Source organism: Micromys minutus, assembly GCF_963924665.1.
Source record: "Micromys minutus genome assembly, chromosome: 1".
NCBI lineage: Eukaryota > Metazoa > Chordata > Mammalia > Rodentia > Muridae > Micromys > Micromys minutus.
In genome coordinates, this window is record NC_137969.1 from 200476736 (window position 1) to 200498750 (window position 22015).

Sequence of the window (22015 nt, forward strand, 5' to 3'; positions counted from 1 at the left end):
TTTTAAGCCTCCCTCACCTCTTGCTATTTTCTAATCCTTAGAAGAATTATTTTCCTTTGTATCACAGTTCATGACATCCTATTTCTTCTGGTCTCACTTTTTATGAACACTGACCACAGCCAGGTGTGGTAGTGTACACGTGTACTCCCAGCACACGGGAGGCTGAGGTAGGAGGACCGTGAGTTGGAGGCTGGCCTAGACTACATATCAAGACCCTTAACAGCAAACAAACAATAACAAAGAGGCATAATCACGAGTTAGTATGCTGAATTAGTAAATTCTCTAACAAACTCTTTTAACAAAAGTTAGTTTTGTAAATAGTTAATAGACCTAGACAAAAATCTCACACAATCTGATGAGTTTAATGAAACAAAATATTTGCTTGAATACTTTCTTTGGAAACACCATATTTATAAGAAACCTTGGAGGGCAAAAGGACTCTGGGTACAAGTGCTTGCTGGGGAGCCTGAGAATCTGAATTTGACCTCTAGACCCTACACAGGGAAAGCAAAGAATGTCTGCTGACCTCTATGTGTGCTCTGGTGCACACACACAAGAAACAAAAAGCAAACAAGTTAGGCGTAGTGGCGCTCACCTTTAACCTTAGCACTTGGGAGGCAGAGGCTGATGTCTCTCTGAGTTCAAGGCCAACTTGGTCCACAGAGCAAGTCCAGGCCAGTCAGAGTTACACAGTGAGACCATATCTCAAAAGTCACATCCAAAGCTTCTGAATCCAGAAACGCAGTGGTGCTTCTCTGATGGGAAGTCTGCCGTCCCCATCATTCTTAAAGAACAAATATTGTAATCCTACATGAATAAACTCAACAGCTAACTACAGCAAATCCAACTTTCCATTTCTGAGCTAAACAGAACTAGAACTTACCACTTCATAAAAAAACCATCAGACAAAACCCAATAGTTGGCCCTATTTCAAATTGTTCCATCTGCAACCAAAACTCTAGTAAGCAAGATTCTTGCTGTGTTGTACAGGCACGTGATGAGTTTTATTTATGTTTTAAAGGATTCTGATTCAAAGGTTTTGCATGCAGCATTCAGGCATCTTTATGAAGAAAGCCTATTGCAGAGATCATGTATCATCAAGATCTGCAGAGTTCTCGTTGTCATTTGCAACAAGGGCTTCTCTGTTCTCATAGGTCCAGAAGCCATTGAGATCAATTAGAATGGTAGTGACTGTGTCTCCTTGATTACTGTTGATTAAATCCTGAAGTGAGATTTTCAAAGGATCCTTAGGTTTGACCATGTCAAAGATTTCATCCTGTAAGAGAAAAAAAGATTTGAAAGCTGGTTGAAGTAACTTCTATCAGTGCTGTAAAATTCAGGGTAGACATTTGAATTATTGTACAAAATTTTATTGCAGTTTCTCTTTTCCATCTGATAAGTATCTCTAACCACAGAATTTTCTTGGGCAATTCTTTAGTTGAATAACTATCGTTTATTTTATAGATGAAGAAAACAGGCTCAGTTTAATCTAAGCTCATACTAAAACGCATCAACTCATGTTTTCTAATCTTTTGTAGTAAAATGACTCTAGAACTTTTAATAGCATTTAAAGTTGCTATTTAAAAAGACCTAGAGTAACTCAGGTTCATAAAATATAAACCTTTAAAGTGTACATTATTTTCTAGGTTGATTGAAGATTAAAGTGCTGGTTCTCAAATTCTTGTTACAAAGTTTGAAATTTCCCCATTTGTGTATATCAAAACAGTCCTTCAGGCTTATTCTTGGTCAAAATTGGCCAGGATCTTTTATTATGTTTTCAAGTCAACTTGACCCAAAAAGATCCTACTGTATGATTTTTCCTAACTGGTGAGACTGCTGACTAAATACCATGTGTTCAAATGATGGTAGTCTTCTAGATCTATGTGTGTGTGTGTGCGTGTGCACGCGCGCGAGCGCGCGCGCTCGCGCGCACACACACACACACACACACACACACACACACACACACTCACTCATGCTCCCACATGCATGCTAGTGCACAGAGAGGCCAGTAGAGGGTATTAGATCCCCTGGAGTTGGAGTTACAGATGTTTGTGAGCAGCCCAGAATATACCTTACACGAGTGCTGGGAATAAAATGCAGTCTGACTCTTTTGCATGCTTTGCCATCTTTCTGGCCTTAAATAATGGTGATTTTCATACTGAAAGATGAGTGTCTCTTTAAGTTTAATAGATCAAATTATGCAGGCTCTTTCAAGCAGCAAACTAAAAAGGAGCCAGCTTGAATCTAAATAGTCTTCCAGTTGAAGGTTGGGTTTACAGTGAAAAGGACAGCTAAAAGATGCAAGCTAAATGACGCTTTTCAAATAAAATGTCTTCGTGAGAACATAAGACTGAAAATGAAATTACCAACTTCATCAAATGGTAAGTCCAAATTTGTCTCCATTTGTGATGATTTAAGTCACAGTTCAGAACAAGTATCAGCAAAAAAAAAAAAAAACAAAAAACTGATTTGGAATAGTGTTTTATACGTCATAAATCACTTTCATATAAAATTGGATACAGCAGTATTTAGTATAATTGTGGCTATATTATCTGACAGTAATATAGGTAAACATAAGGGTAACAACCTTGACATCTTGAAATGAAACAGGATCCTGTCCATGGATTTTCATTAGTTCTTGTATGGCCTGTATTTAATGGAAATAAGTCTGTAAATAAAACATTTAATTCATAAAATCCATAATGCCCTTCTCAGCCCAGAGTTCCTGTCCAGTCCCACGCTGTGTGTAAGTCAGCAGCTTCTCTGTGTCGCTGTGCCTGCCCGTCTTCCTGACGGCCCACAGTTGCCTGAGCAGAACCATGGACTTTTTCTATGTTTACACTTTAGCAACTGAGAACTTGGGGTAAAGACTGCAGATGGCTGTTACTACACTGGAATGAGCTCCGGCCTCAGGCGGGCCCCCAGCATGACCTTAGCAACTACTGTTATAACCAGCTTCTCCCGGTTTTCACAATGCTTATGCTTTCACACATTTGGTTTTTTAAACTTAAATGTAACTGTATACAAGTATTTTGCCTACATATATGTATGTGTACTACATGTGTGCTTAGTAACCAAGGAGGTTAGAAAGATCTCCTGGACCTGGAGTTACAGTGGGTGTGAGCCACACTGTGTGCTAGGAACTGAGTCCCCTGCAAGAGCAGCCAGTGCTCTCATCTTCACCATGAACCGTTTCTCCAGCCCCACGGCAGCTTTTCTTCCTCTATCCACTACCGCTACTTAGGAAAGAACAGCTAGACTACCCAGACTTCCCCCTTTAAAACCAAAGCCCAGCACAGTAGCACACATCTGTAATTCTAGCTCTCGAGAGGCAGGAGGATCCAGAATTAGGAGCACAATCAGTTAGATAACGGACCTTAGCATCCAGGCTCAGCCTTATCACTGTGATAGTGCTATACACATTGCATTTCATTGAGTATTATGGGGGAAAAACTAGCTATGAAAATGTGGTACAGTAAACACTACAAAACTATTCCACAGTAAAAGGTGTTTTCAGTCAAACTAAGGAACTGCAGGACCAAGCAGACATTCATATTTGCATTTGCTGGTGCTGAATGCCTATCATGTACAATCATCTCCCATTATTCTAGGATCCAGTACGTACTTCAAATCTGTTGCACACTGAAATGCAGCACACAGTTCTGGGGCTGGAGAGATGGCTCAGTGGTTAAGAGCACTTGTTTCTCTCGGAGAGGATCCAGCTTTAGGGGATGGGATACCTTCCTTGGACCTCCTAGGCACCAGGTACTTAACATGATGCCCACACATAAATGCAGGCAAACTCTCATATACATAAATCTAAAAGAAATTGAAAAATATTTTCTTAAAGCAACTAAACTAATGTCTAAAATTTCCCTGGAAAGGAGCCAGGTATTTACTTCTGTTACTGATGACCAAAAGCACAGGAGAGATCTCATCTCCAAAGGCTGGCTAAACCATGCACATTTGTTTCCAAAGAAAATACTGAAAAAGCTAACAAAAGCAGCTTTTACTTTTTCATTACATATTTCCTAAAAATAGAAGGAAAAAACAAACAGACTTGATTTACATAAAAACAAGTTAGGTAAAGCTGTCAGTACATCATTTAAAACCAAGTTTAAGAAATCTTACCCTAAAGAAATAATTAAGGGAAAAGACATTCAGGTATCCCTTGTTCTCAATGTCCAGCAGTTTGAAAATGTACTGCAGAGCTGCGGGCTCCTTTCTGTTTTCTAAGGCAAGAACGAAGTCCAGGTAGGTCTTATAGTCCTACAGAGAGAGCATTAGACAGTCTTGAGTATTTGCTGAGATGAAGTTATTTTGTAATCACAGATGGCAAATTCAACCTGTTTTAAAAATATGAAATAAATCTATTAATGTGTTTAGTGCTGACTTCTGGGAACTGAGTAGGCACCGCTCTGTAGAGCAGTTTTGAGACCCAGCTCATTCTCTTTGAGATTTGCTTAAACTATAATTTTCCCCTGTTATACTATGAAATTGTCAGGACAGGGATTAAGCTGTTTTATGTCTCCGTCTCAGTGTCACTTCTCTGAAGAATCTATTCTCTAGAATGGACGTCAGTCTATTTAAATTGCTATTCGGAGAGCACTCCACGTCTGTGGATCACATCGACTGTGGGTTGAAAATATTTGGGAAAAAGTGTTAATTCTCACGCATCATAGATTTCCCTGTCGGTACTTAGACAACACAGTACAAATTAATTACACAGCATATGTATTGTATTAGGGATTACAAGTAGCCTAAGGATGCAAGTACATTGGAGCATCTGTGGATCCCGATTCCAAAATGGGTTCTGGAACTAGTCTACAGAATCAGGTCTGAGCTTGGTGGCATATGCCTGTAACCCAGCCCCTGGAAAGCTGAAGCAGGGGGATAAGAGTTGAAGCCAGCATGGGCCTGCAAGATTATTTCTCCAAAATAAAAGAAATAAAAAGACTTTCAATAGAACGAGGTGGTTCAGGTAGTGAGGACCTGAGTTCAAATACAGTCCCATGTAAAAATGTCCAGGATGGTGGCATGCACTTGAGCTGTTGAGACAGAGATGAAGATGCTAAGGGTTTGGTGGCCAGCCAGTCTAACCTAATTAGTGCCTCCCAGCCAACCAGAGACCCCTGTCCCAAGGTGGACAGCCTTTCTGAGGATGTCAACTTTCACGTTGTACTCACACAGGCATATAAACTCGCACACACACATACAGAAAAGTTTAAAAATATGAAACTAGAAACATATGAAAAGAACAGATTGTTAGTCCCTTGTAAAGGGGATACTTGTAGATTATGTGTTAATTTGTTTTTATTAATTTTTCTTGTTGAAAGAGTCCCACTCACTATGTCACAGTCACCTAGAACTCACTATGTGGCTCAGGCTAGCTTCAAACTCAAGAGCTTATGTCTTACTCCTGAGTGCTGCATTACTGATACGAGCCACCAGGCCTGGAAGAATATTTGTCTTATATAATAAGGACAGGAAGAGAATTCACATTCTTGAAAAGGATTTTGTAGGATATGATAAAGAATAATTTTGCATAAAATTGTAGCATAAAGAAATTAAGGAAGTAGCATGAGGATTTAGTTCAGTTGTTACAGTTGTGGGTACCCTGAACCCACAAAGCAGCCCTGGACTAAACCCTCAGCAAAGAGTAAACGGCATGGCAGAGCACACCTGTAATCCTAACATGGAGGCCAGCTTCAGAGACAGAACCCTGCCTTTAAAAAGCAAAACAAACCATGAGGTAAGGAGACTGAGCTTCATCAAGGCTTAACCCCTGCACTTACTGCTGATCTGCTACTCACCAGCCGTCTATGTCAGGAGTCCTGCAGTCACTCTTCCTTTGCTGCTGGGAAAATGATGTCTCTACTACATTTCTCAGTTTGTTTTGATTCTAGTGCTCAACCTACCTAATGCTGCCACCACCCTTTAATGCAGTTCCTCATGTTGTGGCAACATCCAACCATAACATTTTCATTACCACCTCATAACTGTAATTTTGCTGCTGTTATGAACCATACTGCAAGTAGCTGTTCTCTGACGGTCTTGAACCACTGCTCTATAGTCTGTAGTCCATCTGAATTAAGATTTAAAACTCTTCTGCCCCATGTTTCTGTCCTGGGGTTGTTGGTGTGCATCACCTTTCCTAGCCCTCAAGATTTATTCCGTGGGCTTTGGTTATTGTTTTTTAAAACAGGTTATGGTACAGTTCAGACTGACCTTGAACTCATGATCCTCTTACCTCCATCCCCCACGTATTAGAATTATAAGCTGGACTTCCACATGTTTTTAATAGCAAGAATAGTGAGCTTTAAAATGCTATTTACAATTTTTCTTCTCAAAGCTGGGTGTGGTGCAACTTTAATCTCAGCACTCAGAGGCAGATGGATCTCTGATTTCCAGGTCAGTGAAGGCTACAGAGTAAGATTTCAAAAGGAAAAAAGAAATCGTGCTAGGCATAGTGGTAGTGGTATCTACCTTAAAACCCAGCACCTGGGAGGCAGAGCCAAGTTCGAGGCTAGACTGACATAGTGAGTTAAAGGCCAGCCAGACCTACACTCTCCCCTCCTCAGAAAAGTAATTTTCTTCTTCAAGTTTTGAAAAAATTAAAGGGAATATTTAACAAAACCTCAACCTCTTTATTATACCTGTGTAATCTAAAATGTAAGTTCTAAAGCTGAGTGGAACTAGAGGTCCATGTATTTTGAGAGGGAAAAGGACAACTACCTGTTAGTTATCTTCAGCCACTGATGCAGACACAGTAATCCACTGACTCTGGCTGGCTGTGGTAGCTGTCACCTGGAACCCCAGAACTTAGGAGACAGCAGGAGTGAGCACACAGTAAGTTCTAGCCAGCCTGTGCAACAGAGTAGCCTCTGTCTCAACTCATTAAGGCAACGGGTCTGATTTAATTGATAGCATGTGTGGTCTATGTCAGACCAATTTATACAGAAATGGTTTACAGGATTTCCTATCGGCATTTGGGACGGCATGGCAGGAGGATCAAGTGCTCAACATCAGACTTGGCTACAGATCATGTTCAATGTCAGCAGGGTTTATATTGGGAAAACAGCTTATGAAATTGTAGGAGCCTAAAAGTGTAAACTCAGCAGATTTCAGTAACTACCATTTCTCCATCGTACGTGAGACACTCCTGGAAAACACGGTCTAAGAAGACATTGGTCATGGTTGCTGTTCCGTACCGGGAGAGCTCTTCTTTACTTAGCATGCCATTGTGATCTTTGTCAAGATTCAAATACTGACCTTGCAAAAAAGATAATAGAAACACAAAATGATATTGAAAGATGACTAATGAATTCAGTAAAACCAAATCACTCCTGTGATCACAAAATAAGACAATAGCTGCTGTTCTCAGCTAATGAAAAGGATCAGACTACATTGTTCTACTGAAACAAAACACAGTAACTATCCACGTTAGACGGCAGCACTGACTCTTACTGGGAGCCCGCTGGTGTGAAGCAGGCAGCCTGTGGATACAGCAGTGCTCTGGACACCCACCCACAGGGAATCACAGCTGGAGAAACCAGAGCTTACCATAGACCCTCAGGGCAGAAGGAGCAGAAAACCAATTTGTTTCTTGACTTTCTTTGGACAATTCCTCATCTCTTAGCTAAAGAAACATAAAAATATAATTAGAAAAGAGCAATTATCATGTGATAAAATTTAGTTCAAAAAATATTTACCTCCAGTAAATCATCTAGGAAGCTGCATGCTAAAATATCTTGAATTTTGATCTTCCCTTAAAAAAATAATAAAACACAATTTCATTTTGAGAACAATGTTTTTAAAAGATGTTATTACTTCACAAAGCAATCTTATAGTTGATTTTAAAACAGCTAGACTAGTTCTTAGGTTCCTTATATCTCGTTACAGAACAAAAACACTGGAAAAATATCACACATAAAAGCCAAGTAAAACAAAACCATTCCAAACTACAAAAAGACAAAACAAACCCCAACAACCCACAAAATGACACATCTACTCCATGACTCCAACTACAAGACGCTAAGCAGCAAATTCCTACTAAAATGTTATTAAAATCTACAAAAGGTTAAGTCATACTTTTCGAAGGGGGGACAGTACTGGTACCGAGGGGATGAGGCTTATAACTCAGCAGTTGAAGGCTAAGTGCCCTGCTTTCCAACTTTCTTTTCGCCAAGTGTAGTGACACACTCCTTTAAATCCAGACACTCAGGAGAAAAAAGCAAATGAAGGCCAGCCTGGGCTATAAACACTGTCTCACTAATTAATTAAAAGTATATAACTAACTAAAAAATTGGGGATTTGAGTATCCACTCAAAAAAAGGAAAAGAATACATTATAGATAAATGACTTCCCAATACAAACTTTTTCATAAAGAAGAGAGCAGTTGCCCAGTATGTCATGACCATGTAATTGTGTGTGGCTCTGTAGAACTGGAAGAAGTAACAGCAATGGGTCTCCCAGGTCACACCGTGTAGCCCTGACTGCCCTGGAACTCACCATGTAGACCAGGCTGGCCTTAAACTCAGAGAACCACCTGCCTCTGCCTCCTGAGTGCTGGGATTAAAGTTACACCACCATGCCCAGTGTTAGGGAAATTCTTAAGAAGGTAGGTGTTGTGGTTTGAATAGAAATGTCCCCTGTAGGCTCATATAATTGAATGCTTGGCCATTAGGAAATGGTGCTACTTGACAGGGATTAGGAGGTGTGGCCATATTTAGGAAGTGGGTCACTGGTGGTTGGGAGAGGTTGAGGTTTCAAATGATAAAGTCAAAGCCCAGTCTCTCTTTCTTCCTGCTGCCTGTGGATCCAGATTTAAGACTTGCAGCTACCTCTAAGCACCACGTCTGCCTCCATGTCTCTATGCTTCCCACCACGATAACAATGGACCACACAAACCTCTGAACCTGTAAGCACCAGTTAAATCTTTTCCTTTAAAGAGTTGCCACAGTCATGGTGTCTCTGTACAGCACTGAAATAGTAGGTGACATCCCACCACTGTACAGCTGGCTACAGTCAATGCAAGAATATTCTGGAAGCTCTTTATAGAAAGGAAAGCATGTGGGCTTGTACACTTGCCCACTCTCTCAGATTTGTCAGATTTTGCCACTGACTTTAAAAACAAAGAGAAATTGTTGAAATTTGTCTAATACTAAGATAGTATCAACAAATATCCCAATATTTAAATTAGATAAAATTTTTACCTGTCCTTAGAGGATCCAAAAAGAAGAAGAACTTCCTAACTGCTGTACAAACATAAAAAGAGTAAAAGGACTTTTCCAGCCCATCTAACTGTGGCAAAGTCGGGATGAGTTCCAGTATGTAGTTCTCTAGGTCCTGGAAACAAAACAAAACGGTGGTAAATGGCTTGCCTTACTTCTCCGATGACAGACTGGAAGCTGGAATTGTAAGCCAAATAAAACCCTTTCTCCCTTAAGATTGCTTTGGTTGGAGCATTTTATTACAGCAAAAGACACAATATTAGGACACCAAGTTTAAAACTTTGTCACATACCTCTATTCCCAATATATGGGAGGAGGCAGAGGCAGGAGGATCACTGCAAGTTCAAGTCCAAGCTGGCTACAAAGGTTACAAAACCCAAATTAACAAATACAAGTCTCTGGTGGTATTTTACATTTGTTTTAACAACTTTGTATTTACTCTAACTATTTTAGCATATGCCTGGTAGATCAGAGACTCTAAGCTCATAAAAGAATGGGCACTCAAACTGGGTGTCTAAAATGAGCTCTTCCCAGCTTCTCAGGGCCTGCATGGGCTTTCTTCCCTTCCCCACCTGACGTTATCAGAAGAAAATTTAGGACTCAACTTTTGTTTCTATATTTTCTTTCCCTGTGTTCCATTCCTTACACCAGACATCCAAGTTAACAGAAAGGCAGTGTGATTTCATCCATTTTTCCTTTCTTTTCCTCTTCCCCCTTTTTTCCTTCCTTTCTTTTTAGTGTGGTAGAGATGAAGGTAGATTGTCCAAAATGTATACTGGATGGATCTATTTTTAGCTTTTGAGGGCGTATGGGGCGGTGAGATAATGTCTCACTGTGTAACTCAGGCTGGCCTCAAATTTGTTGAGTACTCTCTTGTTGTGGCCTCCTAAGTGTGAGCTTAACGTGTGTGAGCCAGCATGTCCAGGTTTACTTCTAGCTTCTTCACCAGTCTTCTTGGCAGCTATCATTTTTCAGCTGACAGCCGCCTATTATTTCCATTCTATGCTCTTACAGTCTCCCAAAATGCACCCAGGTCCCTCTGCAGAACTGACACACAGACAGGCACGATGGTTTCGTGGGTAAAGGCACTGACAGTAGCCAAGCCTGATGATGTGAACTCAATTCCCAGGTCCCACATGACACACAGAACAAACTCCTGCCAGATGTTCTCGGACCTCCACACATTCACACACAAACTATAAATACAAAACCCTGACAATACATTCAGACTTTCACTGGCTTCTTCAGAATCTAATAATAAAATCTAAACTCACTACAGCCTAAAAGGCTCAATATGTGGCCACTATCTACTCTGACCTCATCTGCCACTTTAGCTTTTGTTCAAACCAAATTGGCTTCCAATTTCTACAGAGACAGGCGGAGGCAAGAGCCCTTTGCTACAATGTTGGTCTGACTCTTAAAGGACAAGAACTATATAGTGTCCTTGGAAGGGACAAAATGATGATTAGACAAATATTTGAATAGTTAACTCAGTAGCTGATATTTATGCCAACATACCTTCTCCCTTAAGCTCTATAAGAGGTTCCATATTAGAGAAAAAATATAAGTGCGCACACACACACACACACACACACACACACAATTTAGATTACTGCCAAAAATATGTAAGTAGCATAGCCATTCTGATCATGAGGTTTTAATTCCATTCATAATCTGACCTAATAAAATGCACACCTAATAGGAAGCAAATATCCTCTTGGTAGCTTATGTCCCTCTAAACCTGTGGGTAAAAACAAAGCCACATGAGCTTTTCCCCTGGTCTTTTTCAAGATAATAAAAGAATGCACATATGAGAATATCCAAGAGCTGCAGAGGTGAGATGATGGTTAACTTAGCACATAAAGTACTTGCTATCAAACCCAAAGCCCTGAGTGTGAGAACTAAAACCCACGTACGTGCAGGTGGAAAGAGAGAACCAATTCCATGAAGCTGTCCTTCAATCTTCAAGTGTTTGGTGGCACATGTGAGCCCTACTACTTCTCTTTCTAGTCCCTAGAGGGACTGGCTAGAGAAATGGCTCAGTGGTTACTGCACTTGCTTTGCAAGTGGGAGAACCAGAGTTCAGACCCCAGAGCCTACATAAATGCCGAATGCTGGTGACCCCCCTGCAATGTCAGCCTTAGAAGACCAACCCAGAGATCCCAGAGCAAGCTGGCTAGCAAACTAGCCATATAGTGTGCTCTGAGTTTGATTCCAAGAGCCCACCTCAGTGACTAAGACGAAAGGTGAATTAAGATGATTCCTGACATGAACTCAGCCTCAGGCCTCCATGTCTGCCCGTGCATATGCCACACACGTATCACTCACACACATACCGAGAAACGGAAAAACAAAACCTTTTTTCTTCAGTAATTCCTTTCTTTTCTTTTGGATCTCGGAGACAGTTTCTCACCACACAGCCCGAGCCACCTTAGAACTCTATAGATGAAGCAGGCTAGTTGCAAACTTGTCACAGTCCTGGTACCCTGGCTCCTAAGCTAGGGTTACAAGTGTGTGGTGACACACTTCACTTGTCAATCAGCTTTAACACCTGTTTGGATCCATTCTGTTAATTTTTTTTCACATTACCACAAGTCAGTTTTACTTAAATCAGAACTGTCTAACAAAAACATTGTTAGCCATTCATGATCTGAATTTGGTGTATGAATTAAATTATGGTACACATTAAAAGTTACGAGACATTTGTTTTATAATAAATAAGGCAGTGAAATTACTCATTTGTAGCCTTTTTAAGATAAGTTATTAGGTCTGCCCTTTCTCCTTTCTTCTTAATTTCAGCAAAGATCATTTTTGTCCCAGGGATGTACTTTTTGGGATTCTCCGAATACTCCATCAGGGTATCCTCTCCCCAGGTGATGCCTTTGTTCTTGTTGGCATCTGTGTAAGAGAATCCAGCTGCCTGACCTGTCTTCGCCCATACAGACCATGGAGATTTGGTCCAGTCTTTTGTTTGCCTCCCTTTTCCATAGTGTGGCACTGGGCACATTCTGAACAAAAAATCTTCTTGCCTTTTTCAACATCACCCATTTTAAATTTGATCCGGGCTGGTCAACAGCACAACCATTCAGCCTCTTAGCCAGACGTCCCACTCTCTCTTTCTATTAATTTATTGATAATGTTTTGTTATATAGCTCAGGTTGACCTGGAACTCTATATGGAGCTTCAGCTACTCCCAACAATCCTCCTGCCTCAGCTTCTAATGTACCTGATTTAGAAACATGCTATGATGTTCAGCTTCATTTTCCTTTAAAAAAGATCAAAACATTTTTTCTAAAAGGCTGGAAAAAAAAGAACCTAAAGACTATTTATGTGGTCAATATATACTAAAGTTAACATGTTTACAAAGGTAAAACCAGGCAAACAAAAACCATTAAGACAAAATCAAGTAAAGTACTACTTACCTACAATGACAACTTACTCAGTGGTAATTAATGTTAATATTCTGGTGTCTATGTTTATTAAGTTTAGATAAATACTCACTGATTCCCGAAGGTATCCTTGCCCAGCAACATCATATAAACTGAGTCCTATCCTTGTCTGATGTAGCCAAACTGACAATAAACAAGAAAATTACAAGTAAATACTAAGATCTGTTCTTTAGCACATAAACAAAAGAGTAAGGTGCTAGACTAGAAGTGTAAGCCAATTTGGGAACTCCATAAAGCCCCATTTCAACACATTATGTAATCAGTGACCTGTAAGACATTTAAGCCAAAAAAAAAAACCAAAAGCCATGAAATGGCAGATTTCAACAACTCTGCCATGTTTACAATTACAGTAAAACTGGTGCCCTTGGGGATACTGGTTTCCAAACATTAAACTTGGTGTTCCACCAAACAGAGAGAGCTAGCACAATATTGTCTTCAGTGAAGTCTGTCCTCCTGAGGTTAATTACTGCAGCCAGTCTATTACTTAACAACGGTACACAGTAAGATTCTGCAGGACCATATAGTCTTAGGAGATTCATAACAACTCCACAATATGTTAGTACAGGCTTCTTGAAAACACCACCACAGTTGTGGATTTGAGACTATCCTTTCAGGTGTGTGAAATGAAATTACCAGTAAACTGAAACTATTTCATACTATCCATTAACGCTCTTGTTTGGCTTTTTAAAAGAATTAACGTGATTTTACTGCTCAAAGTACACCAGACAGATAGAGGGCAGCTGCAGACGGCTCAGGTTTCCAACTGAGAGAGCAGTCCCTAGACCGTGCAGGAACATGCCAATTGATGAGTTCAGCTCTCTCTCAATCCGTTCCTCTCTCAGGACACTTACAATTGGTAACTGGTTCCTTACTTAGATGCCAAAGATCTCAGATCAAGAACCAGCCCTGTGGGCTTAAGGAGTCTCAGTACTTTACCACAAACCACAAAACAGACTGTGCAACATGGTGTCCAGTGTTGGACCCGTGTGTAAATCTGCTCCCTCACATCATTGTTAAGACATCAACTCAGGCAACAGGACAGAGCTGACAGTGAAAAGCCCTTTGAGGAGAGTACTCGTGTGACCAGAAAAACCAAGACAATATTTCTACTATTTCTATTTTGCCACCTTCCTTAGGGTACGCAGGACTTTTGAATAAATAATGAGTTCAATTTTAATACAGAAAAGTCACACCTCTGTCTAGTGTCCAGGAGAACCATAATAGGAAGAAGAAAAGGCAAGGAAGAAGGGACAGAGAAGCACAGAGCAAAGTCTCGCTGATTCCCAGACAAAAGCTTACTCTAACGCACACGATGATCACCTTTTCGCATGACGTAGTTAAAGAACTGCATGATGGAAATTCTTCCATACGAATCTGTATGAAGGAGTTTGGCAAAGACTTTTGCAGTAAAAAATTGCCTTAAAAAAAGGAAATAAAGATTAAATGGCCTACAAGCACAGTATAAAAACAGTGTCTATAAGAAATAACTAACAACATGAATTAATACAACTAAAAATCAAAGTTAGAGACTATTAATGACTCCTCAAAGCTTAACATTTGAAATATATATAAAAATATTTGCATTGTCTTTACATTCTTCAAAGAATGAAAGACCTAGATATATGCATACTGTTGCCAGTTGAAGCCTGGGCTTAGCTGCCCGTGTGACAGCCCCTTGGCCTAGCCTCAGTAAGACGCAGGTCCCTCTGCAAAGCTGCCCTCAGGTGCCACTGTGTAGAGTGGGGTCCTAAGTTGCAGGAGGAAAATTAGTAGGGTTGCTGGAGACTTATCCATCACACCTTAGGAATGGTGGTTAATGGAATCAGAGCAGCACTCTAGCTGTTTCTGTGTATAAAGATGACATGGAACAGACACTGCTGGAAAACTACAGAAACTGGACACAGCAGCTCCAATGGCTCTGCAGGCTAAGCAAGCCAGTAAGCAGCACTTCTCCACGTCCTTTTTGTCAGCTCCTGCCTCCAGGTTCCTGCCCTGCTTGAATTCCTGTCCTGCCTTTCTTTGGTGATGAACAGCAATGTGGAAATCTATGTTGAATAAACCCTTTTCTCCCCCAACTTGCTTTTTGGTCGTGGTGTTTCATCACAGCAATAGAAACCCTAAGATGCTGTGCCATCCCACATCGATCACAGGTACAAGGCAGTAACAGGACTTCGTAAACAGACACACAGCACTGGTTAAAACCATCACTCACTCTGAAGGTTATATGTAGAAGGAAATAACCCAAAGCATCTAGAAGGAAAACTCCAGGTGGACATGAAATTAGTCAGATCAATGAGAAAACACGCCTCACCCAGAGTTCCTTTTTTGGTTGTTTTTGGGACAGAATCTCACTATGTGGACCAGACTAGCCTTGCACTCCCCGAGATCTGCCCACCTCTGCCTTCCAGTGCTGGGATAAAAGGCGTGGGTGCACACGTGTGCAGTGCACTACCCCAGCTAAGGAGCCCCTTCCTAGCCGTGTACAGCTGCTCTCAGCATGTGGACCAGTACCTGGAGTCCAACACAGCTGGTGCTCTAATTCCAGCACTCATAGCTTCAGGCACAGAAGTGCTGTGTTTGGGGCCAGCTTGGGCAACAGAGTGAATTTTAGGTCAGCCTGGGCTAGAGCTAGACCCTGATTCAAATCCAACCAAGCCAAGCAAAGCCAAATCAACAAAAAAAAAAAAAAAAAAAAATCTTTTCTCAGCAGACTTTTTGAAGGTTTTGCTTCCATTTCTGCTACTCTCTTATGGACTGGGAATCTGTCTTTAAAGGCACCTAAAAACCACTACTATCACTTTTGATGAGAACTGGCTCTGAGTCTGTTCATATAGAAATCACATCTGAGCTTGTGATAGCTAACAGAAGAGCCATAACATTCCCGGGGTGGCTGCAGCACCGTGTTCTATAAACAAACATTTCTAGTCTAAACTACAGACAAAGGAACATACACTAAAATCATGACTGTAAATCAACCTATGGGATCAATTACTGAGTATGTCACACTGATGTCTAGGCATCTTACAGTAAATCTCCCTTGGCCATTAGAGTATAAACGATTGAATGTAGTAGTCATGATGTATAATACACTGGCCATGGTGTATGTAGCATTTAAAAGGTTATTTACAAAACTATGTTAAAGAGTTTATCTAAAAGGATTATGGTATTATAACCACATAATAGAAAATATTACATGCTTAAGTGGATGTGGATTGAATAAAGGCCATATAAGTATATAAATCATCATTAAGCACTCAACATTCAAAAAGCCCACTGTGGTGTTTGCACATTATACAGTTCCTGCTCTGGGGCATGCATCTCCCATCGGCTGTGAAGACACCACCTTAGGTGGCCAGCTCTCTGCTGTAGACACCACTGTCTTCTACTCACTACAGCTCTAGACAGCTGCGTTTAATTTTGTCATTTATGCTTAACATTTTGTGTGGTCCTAAAACTGGCTTTATAGTAAGCAATCTGATTTTTCTTTATATTTAAAAGACTGTAAATAGGAAAAAGTAAATCTTTGCTAAGGAATTTAAAAAGAAATGAAGACACAGAATCAGTAAATGATCTTATTTTGCTTCTTCTTTTCTCAGAGACAGGACCTTGCTGCACAGCACAGCGCAGCACAAACTAGCCTTAAACTTACAATCCTCCTGCCTCAGACTCTAGAGTGTAAGAAGACAAGTGACATGTGTATACCATCATTCCCAATTTGGTATCCCCTCCACCTTGCCCTATACTCACCCTACCATCCTTTCTCCCTCTTTTGTGAGGGGTCTTAATACTTAGCTCTGGCTAGCCTAGAAATTCCTATGTAGAAGAAGGTAGATTCCAAGTCACAGAGATTCACCTGCTTCTGCCTACTGAGTGCTGAGGGCAGGAGTATGTGCACCACACCCCGTGGTAATATTGTTCTTAACTTCATTTGTTTTCTTGCTGTTTTATTACATTTCTTTAAATTGAAAACCCCAGTCTCAGGTGTACTGGGATTAAGTTGTGTGTGTGTGTGTGTGTAAATAAAAATAAGTGGATTTTTTAAAATGTCTAACACAACAACAACATGGTCCTTTTAAAATCACATTACTCTTACTTGCACTTTGGTCCAGCCTTTTCACCAACCTTCAAAAAATTTTCATAATTGATCATTGCTTCCTCTCCAATCATAGGTGGTATCTGGTGTTTATCCAGCAAAAACCATAAGTTCTTAAGAGAATTAGGGAAATGAAGATAAGTTAACAATGGATTTAGAATGTAAATGCATTACTCTGTCTAATAAAGTTAAGACAAACTTACGCCCTATTATTTTGATTACTAGTAAAAATAACTAACATTGTGCCTACTAAAGTTTTAAGCTTTCAAAATAGATTGTTCCTTTAGCCCATGCAACTATCTAATGTAGGCAGCTCTCTCTACTCACAAGTGAGAATTAAAGGTACCAAGTCCACTGCCTACAGCCATGCCATGGCAGGGCTAGGATCTAAGCTCTGCAGAGGTCCACACTGTAGTGTTCTCCAAACCTTAACTACTCATTAGGATTGCATGGGGGCTGAAAAAGCAAAACCACAGCAGCACCATCGTTGGCAGTCAGGCCACGTCCTTCTGTCACTTTAGATACCGATAGAGAGCCACTGTGCAGGGATGATTCAAAGACACATAATAACATCCTGCAGGACTTACGTAAGAGAAATAAATGGGTAATGCCTAAACCACTTTGACTCCACCCGTACCTGTAATTCTTCATTATCTAGGAGTTCTCTGCTTTTCCTCTGTAGAAAGACAGCTCTGGATTCCTCTCTCAACTTCTGTAGTAAGACTTCATCTTCAGCTGGCAACTGAACACATTGAAAAAGTCACCTTATGTTCACATCAAATAAAACAGGACGTGCTTAAAGTCTGGGCAAAGCAAGCATGCCTGTTGAAACTACATCACCTAATGGTATACTTACTACTACTACCTATAATAAAAGTTAAAAGAGCCTATAGATCACAAAAGGGGGAGCAGGACTCTTTCTTGTATCACTTTATACTGAATCAAAGATTTTAATGGGTTCAAAGTACTTTATCATAGTGATGAATCAACTGTAGTAAACATATATAAAATGTTCAATGTAATCCTCTATTTTTAAAATATATGCTTTGGATCCCACCTTTGAAATGACATTTCATCAACAGACTCAGAAATCTCTCACTTAGCATACTTACCCTGTAATAAAACCGAGGAATGGTCTTATAGAATTCATTTGTATTTTTTCTACCTCCTTTCCATTCTGAGTAGTATTTGGTAAATAAATCCATTTCTTCATCTTTTAATTCTTGTTCGCTTTTTTTCCCTAGTAACAACAGCAGAAAAGTAAGATGAGAAAAGCACATATATCAAGTATTATTTTTACTTAGGATAGCCTATACGTTGCACTCCAGTTAACATATCTGCAGTGGCAGAAAGGCCTTTAAAGCAGTTGCTTAGACATGGAACATACTAATCTGAACATACTAACTTGCCTTCCACTATACATACAGCCTCTCCTATACCAATGGCTAAACTGTATACAGTAAACAAGTACAACTAGAATCTGTATGTTCCCAAACTTGTACTCATCAGTGATGCTCTCCTCTTCCTCAAGTCACAATCTCTTAAAGATCTTTGAAGTGTTTCAATTCACCTATCAAAAGTATCTGCCAGGAGGATGCTCAGTGGTAGAGTGCTTACCTAGCATGTACAAAGCCCTGCGTTCAATGCCCAGCACAGAAACAAGAATGAAATCACCTGAGCACCTACTATACTGAGCTCTGGGTTCAAGTCTCAGTACTAAAAACACCACAGACACCTGAGCACTTACTGCAGAGTCCTGGATTGAACACTGTAGCTGGAGAAGGAAGCAATAGGCACAACCCAAATCATAAAAATCTCAGCCTCGAGACCACAGCTCCTCACTAAGAAAAACAAGACATTTGACCGAGTCGTGTAACTCAGTGCTCTGCTGTCTTCTCTCCCCTCGGCCCTGCTGTGGTCCTCAATCATCACCCCCTGCCTGCTGCTGACACATAACTTTCTCATGGAGCCATTTTTCTGAATGTAGGAAAACATTTATGGAGATGTTTCCCAAGGTTCAAATCCTGGGCAGTGTGCTCACCACACAAGCACTGCACCACTGCGCCTCCAGATTCCCAAGCCTCTCTATTCTTTTAAAAACCAGAGTCTTACTCTGTTGCTCTGTTACTCTGGTCTCAGTCGACCAAGTACTGGGATTACAGCTGAGAGCTACCATGTCTAGCGAGATCACAGGTCTCTTCTGCAGGTTCTCTCTGAAAGTGTAAGCTCTCTCACACACCCCTCTGATCAGTTAGAATCTCAGGGCCGGAGCATCACTTCAGCCTCACTGGACTCTTCAATTCTATCATCTCAACACCATTTCTTCTGTGTCATTTTCTTCCCAAGAAGACCTAGGGATTCCTCAGCACTTCACCAGTCACAACATTTCTATTGTCTCTGTCACATTAACCTTTAACCTTGGACCAAGTCAGTTTCTTTAGTAAGGCTTAGTACTACTGGAGAAAACTGCAAATTTTTGCAAATAAAATGGGAATTGGAAAGGACCAATAAATTAGCTATCTAGAGGCCATTCAAGCAGGAATAAGAGACAAACACAGTTTAAACTACAAAGTCTTTGAGCGTTGCTATCAGGGAAACAACCCCAAGGCACGGCTAGAAGTAGGGAACTCATACGCAGGAGCTATTGTTGTCTTGGTTTTTCCTTTACTTCTTTTGAGACAAGGTGTGATCAGTAGTAGCTCTGGCTTGGAACTCACCATTTGCAGACTAGCTTAGCTTGCACTGGTCTTCCTGCTTCTGCCTCTAGAGTGATGGAATTACAAGTATGCACCAGGCTGGGAAAAATACCAGCTTTTTATATGCTAATGAGAATAATTAAGAAAATCCGATAAGAGCTATCCTTAAGACTATATCCTTCAGGGCTGGAGAGATGGCTCAGCAGTTAAGAGCACTGACTACTCTTCCAGAGGTCCTGAGTTAAATTCCAGCAACCACATGGTGGCTCACAACCATCTGTAATGGGATCTGATGCTCTCTTCTGGTGTGTCTGAAGACAGCTACAGTGTACTCATACACATAATAAATAAATAAATCTTAAAAGAAAAAAGGACATTTAGCACGTGGGAACAACGACACTGACAGCAACAACCTTAAGAGTGAACTATTAATATTATCCACACAATCTAGACAGCTTGCTATATACTCATGGTCCAGTTGTATATACTATTCCTATCAACGGTGAAGAGAAGTAGAGCAAGCTTTGGAAGGGAACTGGAGAGAAGACTCAGTAGATTAAGAGCACTTGTTGCTTTTGTAGAGGGCTCTGGTTTGTTTCCCAGCACCCACATGGAAGCTCATAACCAGGTGCAACTCCTGCTCCGGGGGATCCAATACCTTCTTCTGACCTTTGCAGGTGTCATGGGACAAATGACTAGCTGAGGTGCTTACTAATATATCAGTGCAGAAGCAGGATCCCAGCATCACCTAATTCCTACGGCTTCTTCCAGCTCTTCTCACCCCACCCCCTACCCTAAATCACCCCAGTGGGTGCAGCTTTTCTTCCTTCAGCTTCTGATCCTATATAACCCAGGCATGCTGGCTACTCAGTCCCTTGGTTCTGCTCTTTCTCTTGGTCCACTTGTCCGCCCGCCCTTCCCCCACCACTCCCCTTGCATGCCTCAGTCTATTCTGCTGGTCAGATTCAGTCTGGACTCCTCTAGTCTGAACACTCCCTCATATCTACAATAAAAACTTTTCCTCAGCCCTATGTAGACCATGTCCTCATTTCATTCAGCAGGCAATGCACAAAAGTGGAACACATACATATATGCAGGCTACTACATGTTTGTTACTGGCAATAGAAGTGATAGAAAAAAAGCAAAGTTAATAATGTATGTGAGAGGGAAACACTGAATATAGTGAATATAGGAGAAGGAATGCAGTGAGGGACGGGGGGTGGGGGGAAAATTCAAGTATACACAATACTGTTCTTTCCTAGAGACAGGGTTTCTCTGTGCAGCCCTGGCTGTCCTGGAACTCTTTAGACCACACTGGTCTCCATCTCAGAGATCCACCTACCTCTGCCTCCCAAGTGCTGAGATTAAAGCCATGTGCCACCCCTGCCCAGTGACAATTCTTTTTAAAAGTGAATTTTGGGTGTAAGGATATATACCTGGGACCTGAGAGAAATGGTAACTGGAAACGGTTGAGGTTCTCCTTTGTAAAGTGTTTCTACTTCCTCTCTGAGATTATAGATTTGAAAACTAAGCTCATCAATTCAAGGTGAGCAATAGAAAGGACACACTGGAGGTTTGGGAAGATGAGAAGAACTAAGTGTAGAAAAGCAGATGCAACAAAACAGATACTGTAGCTTATAACGCACCAGGGCTTGGGTTTTCTTTTTGGTTTGAGTCTAGCCTTTAATGGCTGAGCCATCTCTCTAGCCAGGTTTTGTCTGTCTTTAGCCAACTGCAGCTGCCTGGGAGTTGGTGTGGAACTGGAAGGATTTAACAAGACTGGCAAACAAGTGAGGGCCAAGGAACGAACAATGTAAAACGGATTAATGAAATTTAAAATGGAGGGCTAAGTGAGAAGTGAGAGTTAAAAGTTGACAGGCACTCGGGAGGCAGGAACAAAAAGGGTAAATAATTCAAGCCTAGCCTCGGTACATAAGACTCTGTTTCTAGGGAGGAAAAAACTATAAGGATGAATTATAGGTCTTGGTAAGATTGAAGGTTTGAACCAAGGTTCGTAAGTCTAAGATTGTGGAAAACGGGTGCCACCGTTATGCTTTCATTCCTAGCAGGTCATTTACCAGGGAAATTTGGGTCACCCCTCGGTTGATCTCCAAAGCACATTCCACTCTGACTCCTTTGTCAGAGAAGTTTAACAGACGCGAAAAGTACGGCTCTCACTTTCTCCTCCACCCTATACACCCTGTCCGCCACTTCTAGCCTGGGGCGGGCTATCTAGAGGGCGGTCCCTCTCAAACTCACTCTTTGGATCCGTGTTGGGCGACGCTAGCCGCCGGCGAAGCACGTCTTTCCAGTCCATGGCTGACTCCCGCTCAGAGGACCCTACATTTGCGGTTTTTTTTAACAGCTCCACCCACTACCAGCTGCGACGTCAGACGCCACCAAGACAAGAGGAAGTTAAGAAGGACGCCTGTACGCCATCTTGGGCTCGGGCGGAAGCCTTGGCTACTACAAAGCAAAAAAAAAAAAAAAAAAAAAAAAAAAAAGGTAAGATGCTCTAGCTATTCCGGATACGGCGATCAC

General features: G+C 41.1%; 1 protein-coding gene and 1 pseudogene across 2 annotated transcripts; both read right to left on the reverse strand.

Moving 5' to 3' along the window:
• Positions 1-494: 494 nt before the first annotated feature.
• On the reverse strand, positions 495-21909 carry PPP2R3C (protein phosphatase 2 regulatory subunit B''gamma). The gene is made up of 13 exons (XM_080922625.1): positions 21734-21909; positions 17891-18018; positions 17416-17520; positions 16779-16891; positions 14006-14103; positions 12738-12808; positions 9219-9351; positions 7716-7771; positions 7567-7642; positions 7139-7275; positions 4135-4272; positions 2591-2650; positions 495-1276 (listed from the first exon to the last, which is right to left on the reverse strand). Exons 1-13 carry the CDS (start codon positions 21789-21791, stop codon positions 1088-1090), a joined length of 1362 nt encoding a protein of 453 aa, XP_080778751.1. The 5' UTR covers positions 21792-21909; the 3' UTR covers positions 495-1087.
• Positions 11968-12284, reverse strand: LOC308420681 (cytochrome c, somatic-like; annotated as a pseudogene). Its single transcript has one exon. The product of its transcript is annotated as a cytochrome c, somatic-like (transcript).
• Positions 21910-22015: the final 106 nt, after the last annotated feature.